Raw genomic sequence first — 19,455 nt, 5'->3', positions numbered from 1 at the left:
TTTTTCAATTAAATAATTTTCTAAAACGTTTTTTTTAAGACAAAAATTTAAAGCTTTTTTTCACCCAAAAATAAAAATTACCCCATGATTTAGTCACCCTAAAAATCCCAGGTATATAATATGACATTCTTTCAGACTAATACAACCAGTTATATTAAAAAAGTCCTGTCAAATTCAAGCATTAATGGCAGTGAAATGTTGAGTTTTAAATATGGATATTTTTCTTACACAAACATGGCACTTCACTTCAAAAAGCCTTTATTTACCCCTTGGAGCCGTGTGGAGCAGTTATATGACTTTTATGAACTTCATAAACAAGGCAACAGTTCACTGCCATTATAAAGCTTGGATTATCCAGGACCTTTTTGTAATATAACTACGATTTTATTTATTTGAAAGAAGAATGTCACCTAGGATGACTTGAGGTTAGATCATGGGCTAATTTTAGTTTTTATGTGAACTAACCCTTTAGATGGTGGCTGTCATAGAAACTTCATGAGATTTATTCAACCATATATTACATCCTGAAGAACGGACAAATGAAAAAAATAATTTGCTTATTATTATGCATATTACTAGGATATTGGCTGATTATTAGTACTTATGAAGCATATATTAATTCCTTATTCTACATGACGTTATTCTACATCCCTTAATCCACAATACCTAAACTTAATAAATACCTTAGTATTAATCAGCAGTAAATAAGGAGTTTTATCAAAGCAAAAGTCTTTGTTAATAGTACGAATTTGACTCTAAAGTAAAGTGTGACCAACAAATTAAAAAATAATAATCATTATGTCCATCAAACAAACCAGACAGTAGTTAAGGCCAAAGTATACTTCACTTTTTGCGCATCCGTGATGGGTACAGTCACACGCACACCACCAGATTTTTGTAACCCCACATACTTTGTAAAACGACGAATGCGGCGAACACCTGTGTACACGTACGAGTCAAAAGAAGTATACTTTGCAAGGCTCTAAATTCGACTGTGCTCATACGCTCACGTACGCGTGAAAAAATAAAGTATACTTTAGGTTTTAGTAGATTAATGTTGTGGACATTAACTTGAATTAAGCTGTGTATACATCTTTCCATGGTTGAAACACCATATCTTATGATGTTCATTCAAGTTCATTTCATGCTATAACTAGTAGTAAAGAGGAATAGAAGATCGATACGCGCTGCTTGAACTGAGGCGCTACAGGAATCTGTCACGACACATTAAAGACCCTCAAAACACTTTTTATTATTTTGAATTTCTTAAAAATAACATTTGTAAGCTGAGAATTTTTTTAGAAAAGAGTGGCTCTGTGATCTGCGAGCTGGAGTCGCTTATAACATGCGTTTGGAATAACACAAAAAAGACAATGTTTAATAACGTTCTAACTCGCTTTATATCAGTCGAGTGTTTGAAATGTCCTTTTTGTGAGCTGATATGGCTTCTTATCACAGAATGAGGCAGACAATCCATTACTTTATAGTATTCTATACAGTGATGAAGCCTATGTCGATTAGCACTGCACTATAATGTACTTTATTATTATGAAAATAAATACTCGAGAAGGCTTGAAGAACTCAAAAGCACCATACACTATCGGTTGTGTGTCTTCATGTTTAATCAGTGCTACTTTTTTATTTTACTTCTCCCTGAAGCATGTGTGGCGTTTCTGTTTGAAGGCCTCTAGTATGAATGAAACATGAGTGTGTTTAGTGCCTAACAGTGCCTAATTTTGAGTAAAAAAATGGAAAAATAATACTTCTCTGAATAAATGTATACGACAATCCACGTTTTTCTTCAGTGTACAGGAGTTTTCCCCCAGAGTGGATGCATAAGAGGCTCATATTTCATATTAAAGACAAAGACTCGCTCTTGATTTTGCATATCTCCTAACAAAAAATAAGAAATTGATATCACAGATTTTTATAATAAAAATATTTTATAATAAATCCGTAACCATTTTTTTGTGATTTATAGTCATAGGCGGCCAGCATGTTAAAGCTTAATCCTGCCGTTTTTTGTAAAATAAAAAAGTTTTCTAAAAATTATAAATATTATTATTATTATATTGTTATATTTATTCTTAAATATAACATTATTAAAACAATTTTTACAATGATGTTACTGTAATAGTAATATTACTTATTTTGCTAATTATTATATGTTATTATATATTATTAGCAAAAATAATAATCATAATTATTATTAGGCAATACATAAGCACAAAAAGTTCTATTTTATATATACACATATATACACACACACTTTTCAATTGTAAAAAAAAAAGAAATATATATATATATATATATATATATATATATATATATATATATATATATGAAATATATTTCAATCGCAAGATATACCAGCATAATCGAAATTAGATATTTTCCCAGAAGCTGTTGTGAGCCTCCATATATCAGTATAAGGAATCAATCAGAGGTGCATCACCTTCCCAATTCTCCTGTGGTCTCTCTTTCTGGCCTCCTCCTGCTCTCTCTCCCATTCCTCTCGTTCTCTTTCTCCTGGAAAAGCGACTCCAATCATCCTGAGGATACCTGAAGCTTCTGTTGAACCGGACAGAGTTACAGGAGACACCTGAGAGAAAGACAGATGCAGTGTAAAATAAGTGTGATCAGTAAGACAATAAGGAGATTAAAGGCATGTTTCTGAATGTGACACAAACTAAGCTTCAGTAGATGAAGCTCCTGCACTTGCGGGACCCAATGCAAAGTGTGGCGCGGGACTAAATTTGATGGATGAGCGCGGTTATGGGCGGAAGGGTACTCGTGTGTGTGCGGGTTGCAGGAGAATAAAACAATTTGAGGGACTCCCGCAAAATAGAAATATCTCAAATTAAAACATCTAAAAACAAATAAATTGTTATTCATCTACAGCACAAAACCCACAAAAACAACTAAAACAAAATAAAAAACTATTTACAGGCGCAAGCATAGGCAGAGTTTCTGTTTCTAACAGGTTTTTGCTGCATTGCACAATGTAGCCAATCACGGACAGGTGTGTTGATTTCTAAAACGCAATGGCCAATCAGATGCATTTGAAATAGAATCCACTCACAGCTCAAAACATTTTTTTAAATAATATTTCATAAAATTACTGTTTTCATTTAATTTTGAACAAATAAAATGCAGCCTTGTTGAGCAGAAAAGACTTTCAAAACATGCATCAACATCAAACTCATTTAAACAAACCCAGAAATGTGGACTAAAAACAAAATGCTCCATAAATAAAACTGAACTAAGTGTCATGTCATGACCTTAAAGAGAGAACGACCTGTGAAAAGGGAAGGGAGACCGTGAAACAAGAAGAGCCAAAGATACTGATGCAATAAACAGGAAGTTAACCATGCAACAGCAATGCAAAAACTATGGCAACAGAAAAGCCATTCAAGCAGCAACATCACAACAAACACACACATAGAGGAGTTACCTGGAGCATCTTAAATGCCTTCAGGAAGCCCGTGTGCGGCAGAAGAACACCTGAACACACACCCACACTGTCTCCACACCTGACAAAGAGACAGAGACATCAGACTCCAAACACACACACACACACACACAATCTGCTCCAGCAGGACAGTGGAAGTGATTTCAGACCTGTAGACGCCGACTGTGTTTCCTATTATCTGCTCTTCAGCCAGCTGCAGTCTGACAACATCATCCTACACAAACAAACAACACACACACACACACACACACACACACACACACACACACACACACACACACACACACACACACACACACACACACACACACACACACACACACACACACACACACACACACACACACACACACACACAGGGTTTTCATGTTTTATGTAGACATAATGACTAGTAAGGACTAGTAAACTAGTCAGTTGTCATAATATTTCACAATATTATTGATCTGACTGTACTAACGCTGTTATATAGGAACTGAACGGGATGATATCCTTTTTTGAAAAACTACTTTATAGATGAAATTAACTAATTTAATAAATAATTGATCTTTACACAAAACTGAATCAACACCGAACTGACAACAGCTGAAATGCATTCTTTTTCTGTTAGCACAGTTAAGCTGCTTTGAAACAATCTGTACTGTATAAAGCGCTATATAAATAAAGGTGACTTGACTATATAAACAATGTGTGATAACAGTGTGTGTGTACCCTCACAAGTACACACACACACACCACCTGATGAATCCGATTTGAATCTGCTCGGAAGAACCAATCTCAAATCGTAAATATTCAACCTGTTGAATCAAAAGTGCTCACAATCCTGTTGTGTGGGGGGAAACCCAAAGACAAAAAAATTGTTTGAACCCCAAGGGAGTCTACTCTCACCTAAGCTTACACTACTACATTTTACGTCGGGTCAGTCTCCACTCCTCTGCTGGAACTCAACTCGACTACGGCCGCTACAGGAAGCCAGTCATTATAGGTTATAAAGTTATAATTCGATGTTCTTACAAAAACGCATCACTTCACTTCAGAAGGCCTTTATTAACCCTCTGGAGCTGTATGGATTACTTTTATGATAAATGAACTTTTTTGGGCTTCAAAAAAATGGTAACATTCACTCCTATTATAAAGCTCAGAAGAGCAAGGACATTTTTTAATATAACTCTAATTATGTTTGGATGATAGAAGAAAGTCAATATACACCTAGAATGGCTTGAGGGTGTGTACATTATGGGATACTTTTCATTTTTAGGTGAAATAAACCTTCTTTCTACTGTTCTCTTCAGGGATCGCCACAGCGAATCATCTGCCTCCATCTATTCCTAACCTCTGTATCCTCTTCTCTCAGACCGACTACCTTCATGTCCTCCTTCACTACATCCATACACCTCCTCTTTGGTCTTCCTCTTGACCTCCTGTCTGGCAGCTCTAACCTCAGTATCCTTTTATTGATATATTCACTCTCCCTCCTCTGAACATGTCCAAACCATCTCAACCTGGCGTCTCGAACTTTATCTCCAAAACATCTCACATGTGCTCTGATGTACTCATTCCTGATCATATCCATCCTCGTCACTCCCAAAGAGAACCTCAACATCTTCAGCTCTGCTACATCAAGCTCTTCCCCCTGTCTTTTCCTCAGTGCAACTGTTTCCAAACTAGGATTGGGCGATGTCCCCTAAATTGGCAGTTGACGATTTTTACAGTAAAACATTGCGATGGACGATGATATCATCGTTTGTTTTTTTATTTTTATAAAATTATATAATTTACTATACTGTATTTTATCTCTTTACATAAATACTATTTTCTACTTTAAAACTATAATTTCATTATTTTAGTAACCCAAATAAGGACTCACCCGCACTAGGTTGCACGTGATGGGGAAAAAAAAGTAGCTTCCTTCCACTTAGGAAGAGTTGTGCACTTTTTATTTTAATTTATCTCTTTACATAAATACTATTTTCTACTTAAAGCTATATTTTCGTTATTAACCCAGTGTTTTGTATGTGAATTCTGTTTTTTGTGAATAAAGTAAAGCACAAAGGAGTAAAAGCACAAAGTTTTGTTTACAAAGGAAATAAATGCGCAGATGTAACATTGCAGCCCTGGATGAGAGAGGTGGGCTGAGCCCAATTTAAGATTTGCCAGCTTTTTAATTCTGTTTTGCGATCTGGTCACCCGATTTTCCGATATCCGTGAATTTTAACAATAGGCCTAACGTTTGTCCATTATAGCCCACTGGACAAGTGGCAGGTGACTTTGTTGTGTATACCAGCCACAGTGGCGGGTGAATTGTAAAACATATTTTTACTGGTTACTACTTAAAACATTCATTGTAACGGATTGGAAAGCTTTTGTCAAAGAATGATGTTTCTAGTCACAATAATGCACCTTTGTCATGTAACTCATTTCATGATTCTGACCGTTTCGGCCATTGAAATGACTGGGGGAAAATGTCCCAATCAACCCAAATTCACCCCATACTATGCTAATGCACTTTCTTTTAAATTTGAATTCTGTAAAAAGTGGCTGGTAAAAAATATAAGTGGCTGGTAAAATTGGACATCCACCAGCCACTGTGGCTAGTGGGCAAAAAAGTTAAATTCCCACCCTGCTCACGTCACACTCATTTTCACAGGAAATTACAAATGTTTCTTCCTTTCATTTGCGTATAATTAAGTCTGTTATACCCAGTCACATCTATGGTAAAGACTGTGGGACGAATAACTTTTGACAAATTTTATTTTATATACTGGGTTGTGCCGATGGATATCGTCCATCGGCACAACCCAGCAACATCGCTGGTCTCACTACTGTCCTGTACATCTTTCCTTTCATTCTTGCTGATACGGTTTTATCACACAACAGACCTGACACTTTTCTCCACCCATTCCAACCTGCCTGCACATGCATCTTCACCTCTTTTCCACACTCCCCATTGCTCTGGACTGTTGACCCTAAGTACTTAAAATCCTGCACCTTCTTTACCTCTTCTCCCTGTAACCTCACTGTTCCACTTGGTTCTCTCTCATTTACACGCATGTATTCTGTCTTCGACTAACCTTCATTCCCCTTCTCTCCAGAGCAACCCTCCACCTCTCTAGACTTTCCTCCACCTGCTCACTGCTCTCACTACAGATCACAATGTCATCCGCAAACATCATAGTCCATGGAGATTCCTGTCTGACCTCATCTGTCAGCCCGTTCATCACCGCCACAAACAAGAAGGGGCTCAGAGCCAATCCTTGATGCAGTCCCACCTTCACCGTGAAGTCCTCTGTCTCACCTAAGGCACACCTTACCACTGTCCTACTGCTCTCATACATATCCTGTACCACTCTAACATACTTCTCTGCCACTCCAGACCTCCTCATACAATACCACAGCTCCTCTCTTGGCACTCTGTCATATGCTTTCTCTACAATCTACAAAGTTACAATTAGGGATGCACGATATTAGATTTTTACCGATATCCGATATGTCGATATTTTTCAGCTCCTTTTGGCCGATGCCGATGCGATATATGTTTATTTGTTACCTTTGTTTGGAAACAACACCATTTTGAGCAAAAACTTTTTTTTTTCATTCTGGTTTCAGATTTCTGAGGTCTCCTTACTAAAAGGACATTTATTTATCTTCTTGTTGAAGATAAATAAATGTTAATAAAGTTCTTTGTATGATAAGAGTATATTAAAAGCCCTGAAAATAACAATAATAAATTTAACCAATAATAAATAAAATAAAAAAATAATTTTTTACCCCAGATGCAGCTGTAACCTAAATATTGTATTTTGGGATTTAGCATTTGTGCACACCTATTGTAGAGCTCCTTGAATTATTTTTCATCATCCATTTCCTAAAATTTTATTACAGATTAATACACAGTATATAAAAGTATTTAATTTACAAGTGTCTTGCTTGTGATTTATGACATCATTACTGATTTGTTTATTCAGAACAAGAAGTAACTTTAATTTATTTGTGTATTCTACTTTTCATTGTATAACTGTAACAACAGCGCCCCCACTACATGTACAAATATATAGCGGTTTAGGGGGGGGGGGGGGGGGAGCTTCTCCTCCAAGGACCTGGAGGAGCTTCTGCAGCTGTGGAGGCTGCCGCACGCGCTAGAGAGTGGGGAGACGCAATTGGGCTTGTTTTGGGTTCGTTTTGGTCTAGTTGTTGTGAATACCAGGCAAATCTGCTGCTGACAGTCACGTGCATTCACAAATTTAAGGCAGCATTTAAAAACAGTCAATATAAATCACTGTATATGCAATGTATTAGGTTGTTTTCACTTCAAGAATGACCGCAGTGCTGACATGGTCTCATCGCTGTAGCACTCCTTGCACACGTGAGTTATTGCAGGTGCATATTAACACGTTATCATATCGGCAAGGCATATCGGCATAATTTTTTCATTTTGGCCGATGCCGATTTATATATTTTAAGCGTTTATCGGCCGATTCCGATGTTGTGCCGATAATATCGTGCATCCCTAGTTACAATGCAGCTCTTTCTGACCCTCTCTGTACTTCTCCATTAACATTCTCAAAGCAAATAATGCATCTGTAGGGCTCTTTCTTGGCATGAAAGAGCCCTACAGATGCATTATTCAACCATACTGCTGCTCACAAATGTCCACTTCGCCCCTTAGCCTTGCTTCCACTACTCTTTCCCACAACTTCATTGTATGGCTCATCAGCTTAATACTTCTGTAGTTTCCACAACTATGCACATCTCCCTTGTTCTTAAAAATCACCATTAAAACACTTCTCCATTCCTCAGGCATCCTCTCACTCTCTAAACCCCTTTAAAGTTTTTTTTAACCCTTTAAGGTAAACTAAATTACAAAGCCAGCAAATTATTGGCACAAGAACACTGTAGAGATCAAGATCGGATACTGACCTGGAAGAGCTCTTTCAGTTCCTGTGCAGTGATCTCAAGCTTGATGATGCGCATCTTCCCAGCCGCCATCTGCTTGCACCTCTGCTCCACCTCCAACAAAGAGAAAGAGCTACGACAAACACAGATAATGTAACACACCACTACAATTTTGATATATTTCAATTTTTGGTTTTTGTTAAATGCACTTAAAATAAACAACAAGTTAAGTACACTAGACTACCGACTCATATCAGGTGCTGGAAATAGAGCAGCCAGTGTTTACTTGTTTTGCAGCTGATAATCGCAGAACAGGCCCGTGTCAGACACTCCCTCTCGACACACAAGAGCACTGAAGTGATTCTCCAGCACACCACCTAACACACACGCTCCTGTGCGCCACACCACCTACAGCAGAGAAACACTGCCATCAACAGCTTTACGGTCAATCACACCAAAACATGACCAGGTCAGATTTCAAATTGATGAAATAAACAAACATTCTTCAAAATGTTTTAATTTTGTGTTCAGCAGAAGAAAGAAACTCATACAGGTTTGGAACAACTTAAAGGGTTTGTTCACTAACCCTTACAGATGCCTTACAATTATAATTAATATATATTTAAAAAGTGAAACTTGTATACACACAGACGTATACACACATATATTTCAAATGCTTTTTTTTCTTTTCTTTTTTTGATGATGATGATGATTATAACGGACAACTAAGAAAAATCCCAAATTCAGTATCAGAAAATGTGAATATTGTGAAAAGATTCAATACTGAAGAAACCTTTTGCCACACACTAATCAGCTAATTAACTCAAAATCCTTGCAAAGGCCTTTAAATGGTCTCTCAATCTACTTCTTTAGGATACACAGGATACATTACCTTGCACAAGGAGGGCAAGACAAAAAAGGTAATTGCGAAAGAGGCTGGATGTTCACAGAGCTATGTGTCCAAGCACATTAATAGAGAGCCAAAGGGAAGGAAAAGATGTGGTAAAAAAGTGAACAAGCAATAGGGATAACCATACCCTTGAGATGATTGTGAAACAAAACCCATTCAAAAATGTGGGAGAGATTCACAAAGAGTGGACTGCAGCTGGAGTCAGTGCTTCAAGAACCACTACGCACTAGGGCTGAAACGATTACCGGTAGTTGACATTGTCGACAATAAAAAGTTGTCGACAAATATCTTTGTTGTCGAGTAGTCGTTTGATCTCACATGACCTAATGTAAGGGCCTGCAATATCGCGATTTGACCGCTACAGTGCTGTAGCGCTAGAGTGTAATGCAGCCCTTACAAATGCTATTATGAAAGAAGAAAACAACACAAATTATGACAGTGCAAACGAATCAGATCTAAAAAAAGTGTGGGAAAGTTTAACAAAACTTCGAAACAATAATGTTGTCGTGTTCAAAACATGCAAGGGGCAACTTGCTTTTAACAGGAGACTGACGTGCATGTTGGAGCACTTAAAGATGAAACATCCCCACACAAGAGGAGCTGGCGAGAGGAGAGTTCTCCAGCGAACTTATTAGCGGAAAATCCAAGGGGGTAATCTAGCGCTCGGAAAGCGTTCCACCCATAGGGGCAGCCATTGCTAACCAAGCCATCACCTGCTGTTAGCATCCCATTGACTCCCATTCATTTTTGAGTCACTTTGACAGTGAATAACTTTACATCTGAGACGTTTAAAGACTCCATTTGTCCATTGTTTATTTCTAAAGAAACACGACAATGTATAAAAGGCTCCATTACCTTGTATCTTACACTATCGCCCCGCAGAAGCTGTTTTTGTAAAATTAGGCTAACGATTGCGTCATAACCAACGCGACCCTGTCGCACAGTTGAGAAATTACCGTATAGACCTGAGGAGACGCTCGCAGGCAATCTTTTACTGTCTATGAGACAGTCGGGGGGACGTGGAGACATGTCCTGGAGACTAGTCTGATAAAGTCAAGGGGGAAGAATGGGGAGAAGCCTATAGTGAGCCAAAAACAACGGGAGAAAATATTTAAACAACGTGATTCAGCTTTCGCTTTCCACATCTACTAGAAGACTCACAGCTGTCAGACAGGAGGCTCACGTCACAGCTACGTCCTCAATCTCAGTCTGAGCCTGCGCAGTTCGCTCAGCCATCAGGAAGTGAGTGCCCCTAGGTTGACTTCATTATTTAGCCGTTGACGTCAATGGGGTCGCTGTGTCCATTTCTTTTACTGTCTATGGGAAAATCTCTTTATTAGAGAAGGCAATACTACTAATAAAAGTAATAATATTAATAATAATGATTAAAGTATAAATAGTAATTACAGAAATGTGATATATTTTGGATAGAATAAAGCTTGATCGAGCTTAGGAGTCCTTATTGTAACACTATTAGGTATTATAGTCTTATCACTTGCCTGTATTTTGTTCCATATACATGATGACTTACAAAAGGAGATAGGATATTTCATGCCAGTTACTGTTTCATAATGTTAAAAGGTGAATGAGAATCTGTCAGCTCAATTGTCATGTAAAAAATATTGCCATTTTTATACTTGTAATAATTGTTTGCAGATTAAAGGTGCCCTAGAATGATTAACTCTCATTGTATTCGTCTGAAAGAATGTCACATACACCTTGGATTTGAAGGTGAGTAAATCATGGGGTAATTTTTATTTTTGGGTGAAATAACCCTTTAAATTTTTGTATAAAAAAAGAAAACTTTTTAGAAAATTATTTAATTGAAAAATTATTATAACCGTAGTATTAAAGGTGCCCTAGAATGATTTGAAACAATATGTTAAATTGTTCTCTGATATCTACATAGAGGGTATGTGGCTTATTTAAGTGCAAACATTGTCCAGATACAGTTTTACAGGTCCATTTTCAACCCTATAAATTGTCCCTAGGATGTAATGCTCTGTTTTTTCCTTATTTGGAAGAGTCATGAATATCAATATTGAGCTCTGATTGGCTTATTTCAGCAGCTCACAGCAGTTCAGCTGTTCAGCTCGTGATTCCTGACAGAACACAGACAGATTGAATGACACTTTTAAGCAGAACATCTCAAATGAATATTGATAAAATGCATTTACAGAAATGTGATTTATTTTGGATAGAATAAAGCTCGAACGAGCTTAGGAGTCCTTATTGTAACACTATTAGGTATTACAGTCTATTAGGCATTAGACTATTAGGTATTATAGGTATTAATGGTGTTTTCAGATCATCCGCGCACGAGAGAGAGCTTGCGTACGTACTGCCAGATTTCAGTCATTTAAATCCCCCAAACAGAGCTTTTCTGTGAAAAGAACACATCCGGTGTTTTACCTAAACATGCCCAATCTGGCACCCATATCCACACGAGCTCTCCCTCTCGCGCGCAAGTAAGCAAAATGCATAGCCTTGTCAAATGACTGTCGTTTTATCTTATATGGTGGAAAAGGTGGCGTTTGCTAGAAGGATCGAGTGAACGCTCTGTAAGCAAAGTACCTACGGTTGTATTTTGTAATAATAAACAATAACCTGTCATTAGACACACTATTTAGTTTTGTATGGTACTTGGTGTTTCCTATTGTTACTGTATTAGCATCTTGAGTCATCTAGACAATGCGGTCTCTCTAAGAAACTTTCAATTTAATCAGAAATTGTTTAAACAGTCAATAAGTGGATAAATCACTACTTACTGCTAGCAGGAATACAGTTGCCCTTTTCTTCAGTTTAAGACGCTGAGTGAAGCTTGCTTGAAATGGGCCGAACAAACGAACGATTTGTTGTGGTATCCGATTATAATAAACCTCAACCATGACTGTTGACATATGAAAAGTCCTCACGTCTCCTGCCCATCCTAAACATAACGTGTGTCATGAGAGACGTTTTTGCTATCTTCGAGTGTCTTGTTTACCATCAGTAGATTCAGCTCATCAGTTCTGCCTGACAATGAACATGTTTGGACAGATGCAAATGTTGGGGGCGTGAATATAAATGATCCACAACGCTTGAGTCACACTTGGGTTTATGTTGAGAAGCACTTTTTTTCCCGTAGTGTTTTTCATGCACAAGATTTACATATGAAGTAGGAGGCAATGATGTTTGAGACTCATAGTATGTGATGTCCATGTACTGAACTCACATTATTTCACCATGGCAAGGATAAATTAAAATTTTCATTCTAGGGCACATTTAATATTTTACCATTCTTTGTGTCCTGAAGTAAATGTCCCGTTTTTCTGTTTCAGTTCTAAGAAAAGCAGCACCTATAATTGATCACTTTTCGTCAGAGGAATTGCAGCTGATTTAGTTTTTTTTTTTCAGCTGAAAGAGAACAGAATATTTAAACAATTCTTAGAAAGCATTTGTGTGTGATTTGAGTTGGACAGAAATTTGAATTAAAGGTAGGCTTGGGCGGTAATAAGGTAAAATGGTATACCGCGGGATCTAAAAATAGCAGCGGTATCAGTTTCAATACCTTCAAACCGTCAAAAAAAAATATTAAAAAAATATTAATTATTAAATATTTAATAAGTTGAACTAATTAAACTATTTACATATTAAATACTATTTATTTATTTAAAGCCTAAATATATGCGTTATTGTGACAGCGGATGAGAAAGAGAGAGAGGGGAAAAGACGGCGAGTCGGGCACTGAGTTATTCGGTCTCGAAAAAGAACAACTTCTGCAGTTTGGAAGTATTTTGGGTTTTGACCGAACGAGAAGGGAGAGGCGGTAAATATAGACGAGGCAATTTGCAAATTGTGCAACAAAAAGATGACCGCAAGAGATGGAAATACCTTGAACCTAAGGGCGCATATCCGAAAACCACCATCCACTCACTGCTGCGTGGATGAAAAACCGAGCGCACCCTCGGACTATGCTGTAATATTGCCGAAGCCTTTTGTCACACAGCTGGCAATGTAAGCAATAAGCATGAACTCCACAAGAATCAAGTGGACATGGGACTCACAAAACAAATGTCAATTGTCTGACAATTGTCTCATAACGGTAAGCATAAAACGTGCAGAGAGTTCCTCAGGGGCAGGGGCTCAAATGTAAAAAAAAAAATATATATATATATATATATATACACTTATACTTTGCATCACATAAATAAATTATATTTAAAAGTAGGCTATGTTAAAATAGAAAACCTTTTTTTCGGTATTTTTTATCATATAAATGCAGACTTGACTCGCATAAGGAACTTACTTAAAAATGTGAATGCAAATTTGAACAAATGGAATAACATTAATGGGCTTATTTTTTTATGCATTAATTCGTTTATTTAGGCCTATTTATTCATTCATTCGTTCAGGCCTATTCATTCATTCGTTTAGGCCTATTCATGAATTATTTTGTTTATTTAGGCCAGTTAACTCATTCATTCGTTAAAAGAACGAATGAATAAGCCTAAATAAACATCGTTTTTTTTTTTGCTGCAAAAAAACAAAAAACAAAACAAGCCGATGCAGGTCCCGCGGCATCGGCACCGTAGAGGACCGAGTCGGAGCTCAAATGACAATTCACTGTTTGGAGCCACAAGCACAACGGTTTTCAGCCCCGCATGCAAAGTTGTCGGTCCACAACGTGCCCTGTTAAAGCCGGACAAAGTTGGTTTTTCTAGCGAAAAATCTTGACTAGATTTGATGCCACTTGCCATTCGTTTCTTTTTTCTTTTCTTTTTCTCTTTTTCATTTATTGTTATTTATTTAATTAATTAATTCGTTAATCAATTGATTCAGGTAGCCTATTTTATTTGGTTTTCGTTAAAAACAATATTGTTAAGAAGACTGGAAAGAATTTATTTTTATTTAGGCCTATTACTTTGCAATCATTTTTATAATATAGATCTTTATGTTAATTCAACTCTGGTTGACTGTTGTGGGTCTATTTACACTTTTTTTTTATAAGCTGCTCTTTAAAGTTGTTCCAGGCAGTGTGATTTGATTTAATTCATTTGTGCGCGCTAAACCTGTTCTGGATGTTTATGTTAATTTAATTATGTTTGACTGTTGTATTGCACTTTTTTTAAACTGTTATTTGTTGCTAATACCAGTTGTTAATATTGTTGTGCATGTTATTTTGTTATTGTTTCAGTATTAGTGTTTGGTATTCAGTTTCTGAACGGTTTAGGCACAAGCCAACAGTTTGTTGACGCTGTCTGAGCCTTACATCATAATGTTTTAATTATTCACGGTAATACCGTATACCGAGGTAAAATAGGGAGGAGGTTTGACGGTATCAAAATTTGGATACCGCCCAAGCCTAATTAAAGGTAATGTTTTTCGTGTGTTTTTCAAGCCTTGATCGTGTTTACAGTGTGCAATATAACATGAGTTCATGTTTCGGGTGTAAAAAACAAAGTATTTTTCACACAATTCATTTATCTGTACACCGTTGTTTTCTCTGTCCTAAAAACGGCCTGATGATTTCCTTGTTCTATGAAGTCCCTCCTTCAGAAATACGTAACGAGTTCTGATTGGGCCAGCGCTTCGCTTCCCATGTTGTGATTGGACAGCAGCTTAGTGCACTTTGTCCGGAAAGGTCTCGCCTCTTACCATAATGGGGAGATGCTCACGCTCAATGTGCGCTCTTCTCCAAGTGGGAGAGCAACAAGACCACGCCCCCTATTTTGCATGTTCTTGTGGGCGGAGGGCTAGTCAACAAACGGTTCTAGTGACGTCATTCCTGAAGGAAGTGCAGGGGTGTAGTCCAAACCGGCCGTTCGCTGTAGGCTTTGAAAGGGAACTTCTGTTAAATAAAATATCTTGCTTGGCATTGAACTTTGAGCTTTATAATTTTACAGGTATTATTTATGCTCTAACAGCAACATTACACACTAACTAAAGTTTGAAAGATGGAATCGCGAAGAACGGGACCTTTAAAGAGAATGACCTGTTTAGTTGGTTCAAAGTTCATTAAAACAACCATTTCCAAAAGCTAAAGTGATTTTCTTTTTTTATATTATAGTTAGAATATGTATACCTCAAGGTTTTAACTAATTGAATAATCGTTCAAAACGTACTGATTAGTCATCAACGGCGATGACAATAATCAATGATTAGTCGATTAATCCTTCTAACAATCGTCAAATTAATCGATTATCAAAATAATTGTTTGTTGCAGCCCAACTACGCACAGACGTATGCAAGACATGGGTTTCAGCAGTCGCATTCCTTGTGTCAAGCCACTCAACAACAGACAGCGTCAAAAGTGCCTCGCCTGGGCTGAAGACAAATAGGACTGATGAGTGGTCCAAAGTAATGTTCTCTGATGAAAGTAAATTTTGCATTTCCTTTGGAAATCAGGGTCCAAGAGTCTGGAGGAAGAGAGGAGAAACACACAATCCACGTTGCTTGAGGTCCATTGTAAAGATTCCATAGTCAGTGATGGTTTGGGGTGCCATGTCATCGGCTGGTGTTGGCCTACTGTGTTTTTTGAGGTCCAAGGTCAACACAGCCGTATAGCAGGAAGTTTTAAAGCACTTCATGCTTCATGCTGTTGACCAGCTTTATGGAGATACAGTTTTCATTTTCCAACACTTGGCAACACAAAGCAACCAGTACTAGGTTTAAGGACCATGGTATCCCTGTGTTTAATTGGCCAGAAAACTCGCCTGACCTTAACCCCATAAAAAAACCAATGGGGTATTGTGAAGACGAAGATGCGATATGCCAGACCCAATGCAGAAGAGCTACTATCAGAGCAACCTGGGCTCTCATAACACCTGAGCAGAGCCAAAGACTGAACGACTCCATGCCACGCCGCATTGATGCAGTAATTCAGGCAAAAGGAGTGCCAACTAAGTATTCAGTGGTGTTCATGCTCATACTTTTCATGTTCATACTTTTTAGTTGGCCAAGATTTCTAAAAATCTTTTCTTTGTATTGGTATAAAGTAATATTCTAATTTTCTAAGATACTGAATTTGGGATTTTCCTTAGTTGTCATAATCATCAAAATTAAAAGAAATAAACATGTGCAATATTTCAGCCTTGTGTAATGAATGAATATAATAGACAAGTTTCACTTTTTGAATGGAATTAGTGAAATAAATCAACTTTTTGTTGAGATTCTAATTATATGACCAGCACCTGTATATACAAACACACAATTCAAAATCAACATCAATTAAAAATAACAGGTATATCTTTTTTTCCATTTGATTTTTAAGTGAAATATTACACAAACATATTTCGGACGTGTTTTTTGCGAGTTCCACCATTTAAGACAAACCTCTTGAATACACAAAAGCTTGTACCTGTTTCCCCTCCAGTGAGTCGAAACCCAGCAGCTGCAGTTCACAGTCCTCCACAAGAGGGCGACTTAAATCCCATAGATCCCCATTTACTCTGCTCACCACTGCGCCTTTAAAACTGTAAACACACACGCGTTGGGTTTCTGTTTTATGAGCAGTTGCCATAGACAATGATTTTTATGCTGTAAAAATTTCAAATCCTATCCCCTAACCAGAGCACAACACCAATCCTTACAGAAAACATTCCGCTTTTGTACATTTTATGATTTATAAGTTGTTTCCATCACACGGGGACTGACTGATTTTGCCCCCACACAAATTTCTGGTTTTCCTTGTGGAGAAATGTAGTCCCCCAAATGCAGAGAACCAGACTAGTGGTACGATATGGACAAAAATAAAATAAAATAAAAATACTATCACAATTCTTTGACCAATATTGTGATTTAGATTTTAATCACGATTCTAAAACAATATTTCCTTACACACATATTTTTTGGGGATTTTATTGATGATATTTGCGGGCACCATACAGGTCAAGTCACCTTTATTTCTATAGCGCTTTATACAATACTGATAGTTTCAATGCAGTGTCACAGTAATAAACAGGGAAATAAGGATTCATTTATGCAAACAGAATTCAATTATGCTGTAAAGCTGCTCTAAAAAGACAATAGTAAACAGACATTATTCAGTTGAAATCTGTTCAGTTCAATAACTGTGTTCAATTGTGGAATGATTTCAATTCATCATCTATAAAGCAGCTCTGGAGAAAACAGTGATGTCATCATCCAGCTCAGTTCAGTTCTCATCCAATAGTGTCAGTGCAGCAATAAAATTGTTGAATATTAGGTGTCCCCAACTATGCAAGCCAAAGGCAACAGTGGCATGGAACCCAAACTTCATTTGGTAGCAGAAAAGGAGAAAGTACTACTAAATGTAGTTATGTTACCACATGGGGGATTTGTGGGCAAAAATAATGTTAGACACTGGGGTTAGGGTGGCTTTGAGTAAAAACGGTTGAGAACTGCTGATCTAAAGCACCTTTCATTGCAAGTCAGAAGATTTTTTTTATATTTACCGTTCATTCTGGACTATCTGTAAAGGTGCGGTCACACCAGCGGAACCTTTCAATGTTCTTCCATCAGCCAATCGGATGTTCAGATCTTGTCCCGATGTAGCTCCAGTCACCTGCACATGCCGATCACGCAGAGATTCGAAAATCCGCAAGCGCTCGGCCTGACTGGCAGACGGCTGCAGCTGAAACAGAGAGGAGTGTGTGAGTCTGGGACACATAGATGACACATCAGTCACTGTACAAAAAGAAGACTTTCAATCAATTATTAAATATGAGGGAACTGCTAAATTTGAAGATGAAATTAAGGGACCAAACCAGTGGGGGAAAAAAAAAAACCCTTAACATATTTTTATATGTTTCAGTTTTATTTCCATGCAGAATATATTATACATATATATATACACACACACATACTGCATGGAAATAAAACTTCAAGGTCAGAAGAGTGAATAACTTGGGATCAAGTACATAACTATATTATACCAGACTACCCATATATAAAGTATCTACATAACATGTATAACAATAGACAGTGAGGCCCCTATATTTAACAATACAGTGAGATAACTGATGAAAATGTGATTTTTTTCCCCCCACATTACAAATCACCTATGAGCATTAGAATTTGAATGAAAGGTGTAATACATAGTAATATGAATGTGGGAATGTCTCAGTATTTGGTATATGTGTTGCTTTAATGACTGGAGCTAGATGAACTAAACCTGATTATCATGTTCTTCAGCATGATTTAAGATCTAAAAAGCATCTTGAGCTTCAACTGAAGAACATCTGACAGTCTGTACAAAAAGTCACATTGTCAATGTTACCTTTGTTTAAGACACAGCAGAATCCTTTATTTCTCATTTTTCATCATAACATTTCTAAAATATATATATTTATTAAATAATTAAAGCAATTTTAGTGTGGTCTCAAACTTTTGGTGCCCACTGTACTACGGCTATTTATGTTAGTCATCTTTATTCATATAGACAGTTCATATTAGTAGTGTTAAATTAATGTTAATGTGAAAAAATAAACATATATTTTTTTAAATACACATTTAAAAAGTGTCTGAATCCAGTCATTTCATACAGAAACGCACACACGCATGCTATTCTAAATCTATTGTTATGCTCAAACTGAATAATGTGTCACAATATGACATGTCTGTCTGATGCTCATCATTCACACACCACACAGAATCCCGCACACCTTCCCGTAGTATCTGGTACTCCGGGCCGCTGCTCTCACTGCCGCCTGACAGACGGTCCACCTCGAGAACACGGCAACGGGCATTTTACACCCAAAACCCAAAGCTACGACTCCATAATTTCTCCTACAAACATCAAATGTTGCCCTCTCTCAGCGGGCCGCCATTTTACAGGAACTAATACATCGTCACAGAGCAAGAAACCCGGTTCGCCGAGAGCAATCGCATGGGGGCGGGCTCTGTGTGAGCAACAGCCAATGAGAAGAGAAGGCAGAAGTGCGTCGTGAGCGTCCACTCATTGCGCAAGTAAACACAATCACTGACGGATTCTCCTGCATATAAACACACCATATTAAAATAAACGGATTTTACGGAAAACAGAAAAGACAACCGTTGACGTTTATGACCCGAACACTACAATTATTTGGAACCAAAGCAAGACAGTATATTTAGAGAAACAAGCTCAAGTTAATGATCCATCCCTTCTGCCTCCAACAGCCTGATCTGATGTCTTTATACGGGGTATAAATGCGCTCCAAACACCGCTATTTCTACAGGATTC

General features: G+C 37.4%; 1 protein-coding gene across 3 annotated transcripts in view; it reads right to left on the bottom strand.

Annotated features, from left to right (window-relative positions):
• The window catches only part of tars2 (threonyl-tRNA synthetase 2, mitochondrial), a 44,661-nt gene that overhangs the window by 22,329 nt on the left and 2,877 nt on the right, over positions 1-19,455 (bottom strand). The window contains exons 1-8 of one of the 3 annotated variants that reach the window (XM_067449262.1): positions 18,896-19,269; positions 17,687-17,865; positions 16,612-16,726; positions 8,649-8,770; positions 8,387-8,495; positions 3,622-3,686; positions 3,455-3,533; positions 2,456-2,602 (exon numbers count right to left, since the gene is read on the bottom strand). In XM_067449262.1, coding sequence (XP_067305363.1) covers positions 2,456-2,602; positions 3,455-3,533; positions 3,622-3,686; positions 8,387-8,495; positions 8,649-8,770; positions 16,612-16,726; positions 17,687-17,865; positions 18,896-18,979 — 900 coding nt within the window. In that variant the 5' untranslated portion in view covers positions 18,980-19,269. Of the gene's footprint in view, positions 1-2,455; positions 2,603-3,454; positions 3,534-3,621; positions 3,687-8,386; positions 8,496-8,648; positions 8,771-16,611; positions 16,727-17,686; positions 17,866-18,895; positions 19,270-19,455 lie in introns of those variants that run through there. The other 2 variants (XM_067449260.1, XM_067449261.1) reach the window with 2 other exon arrangements.

This window comes from Pseudorasbora parva, chromosome 7 (genome assembly GCF_024679245.1).
Source record: "Pseudorasbora parva isolate DD20220531a chromosome 7, ASM2467924v1, whole genome shotgun sequence".
Taxonomy (NCBI): domain Eukaryota; kingdom Metazoa; phylum Chordata; class Actinopteri; order Cypriniformes; family Gobionidae; genus Pseudorasbora; species Pseudorasbora parva.
This window is presented reverse-complemented; position numbering and strand designations above follow the sequence as displayed.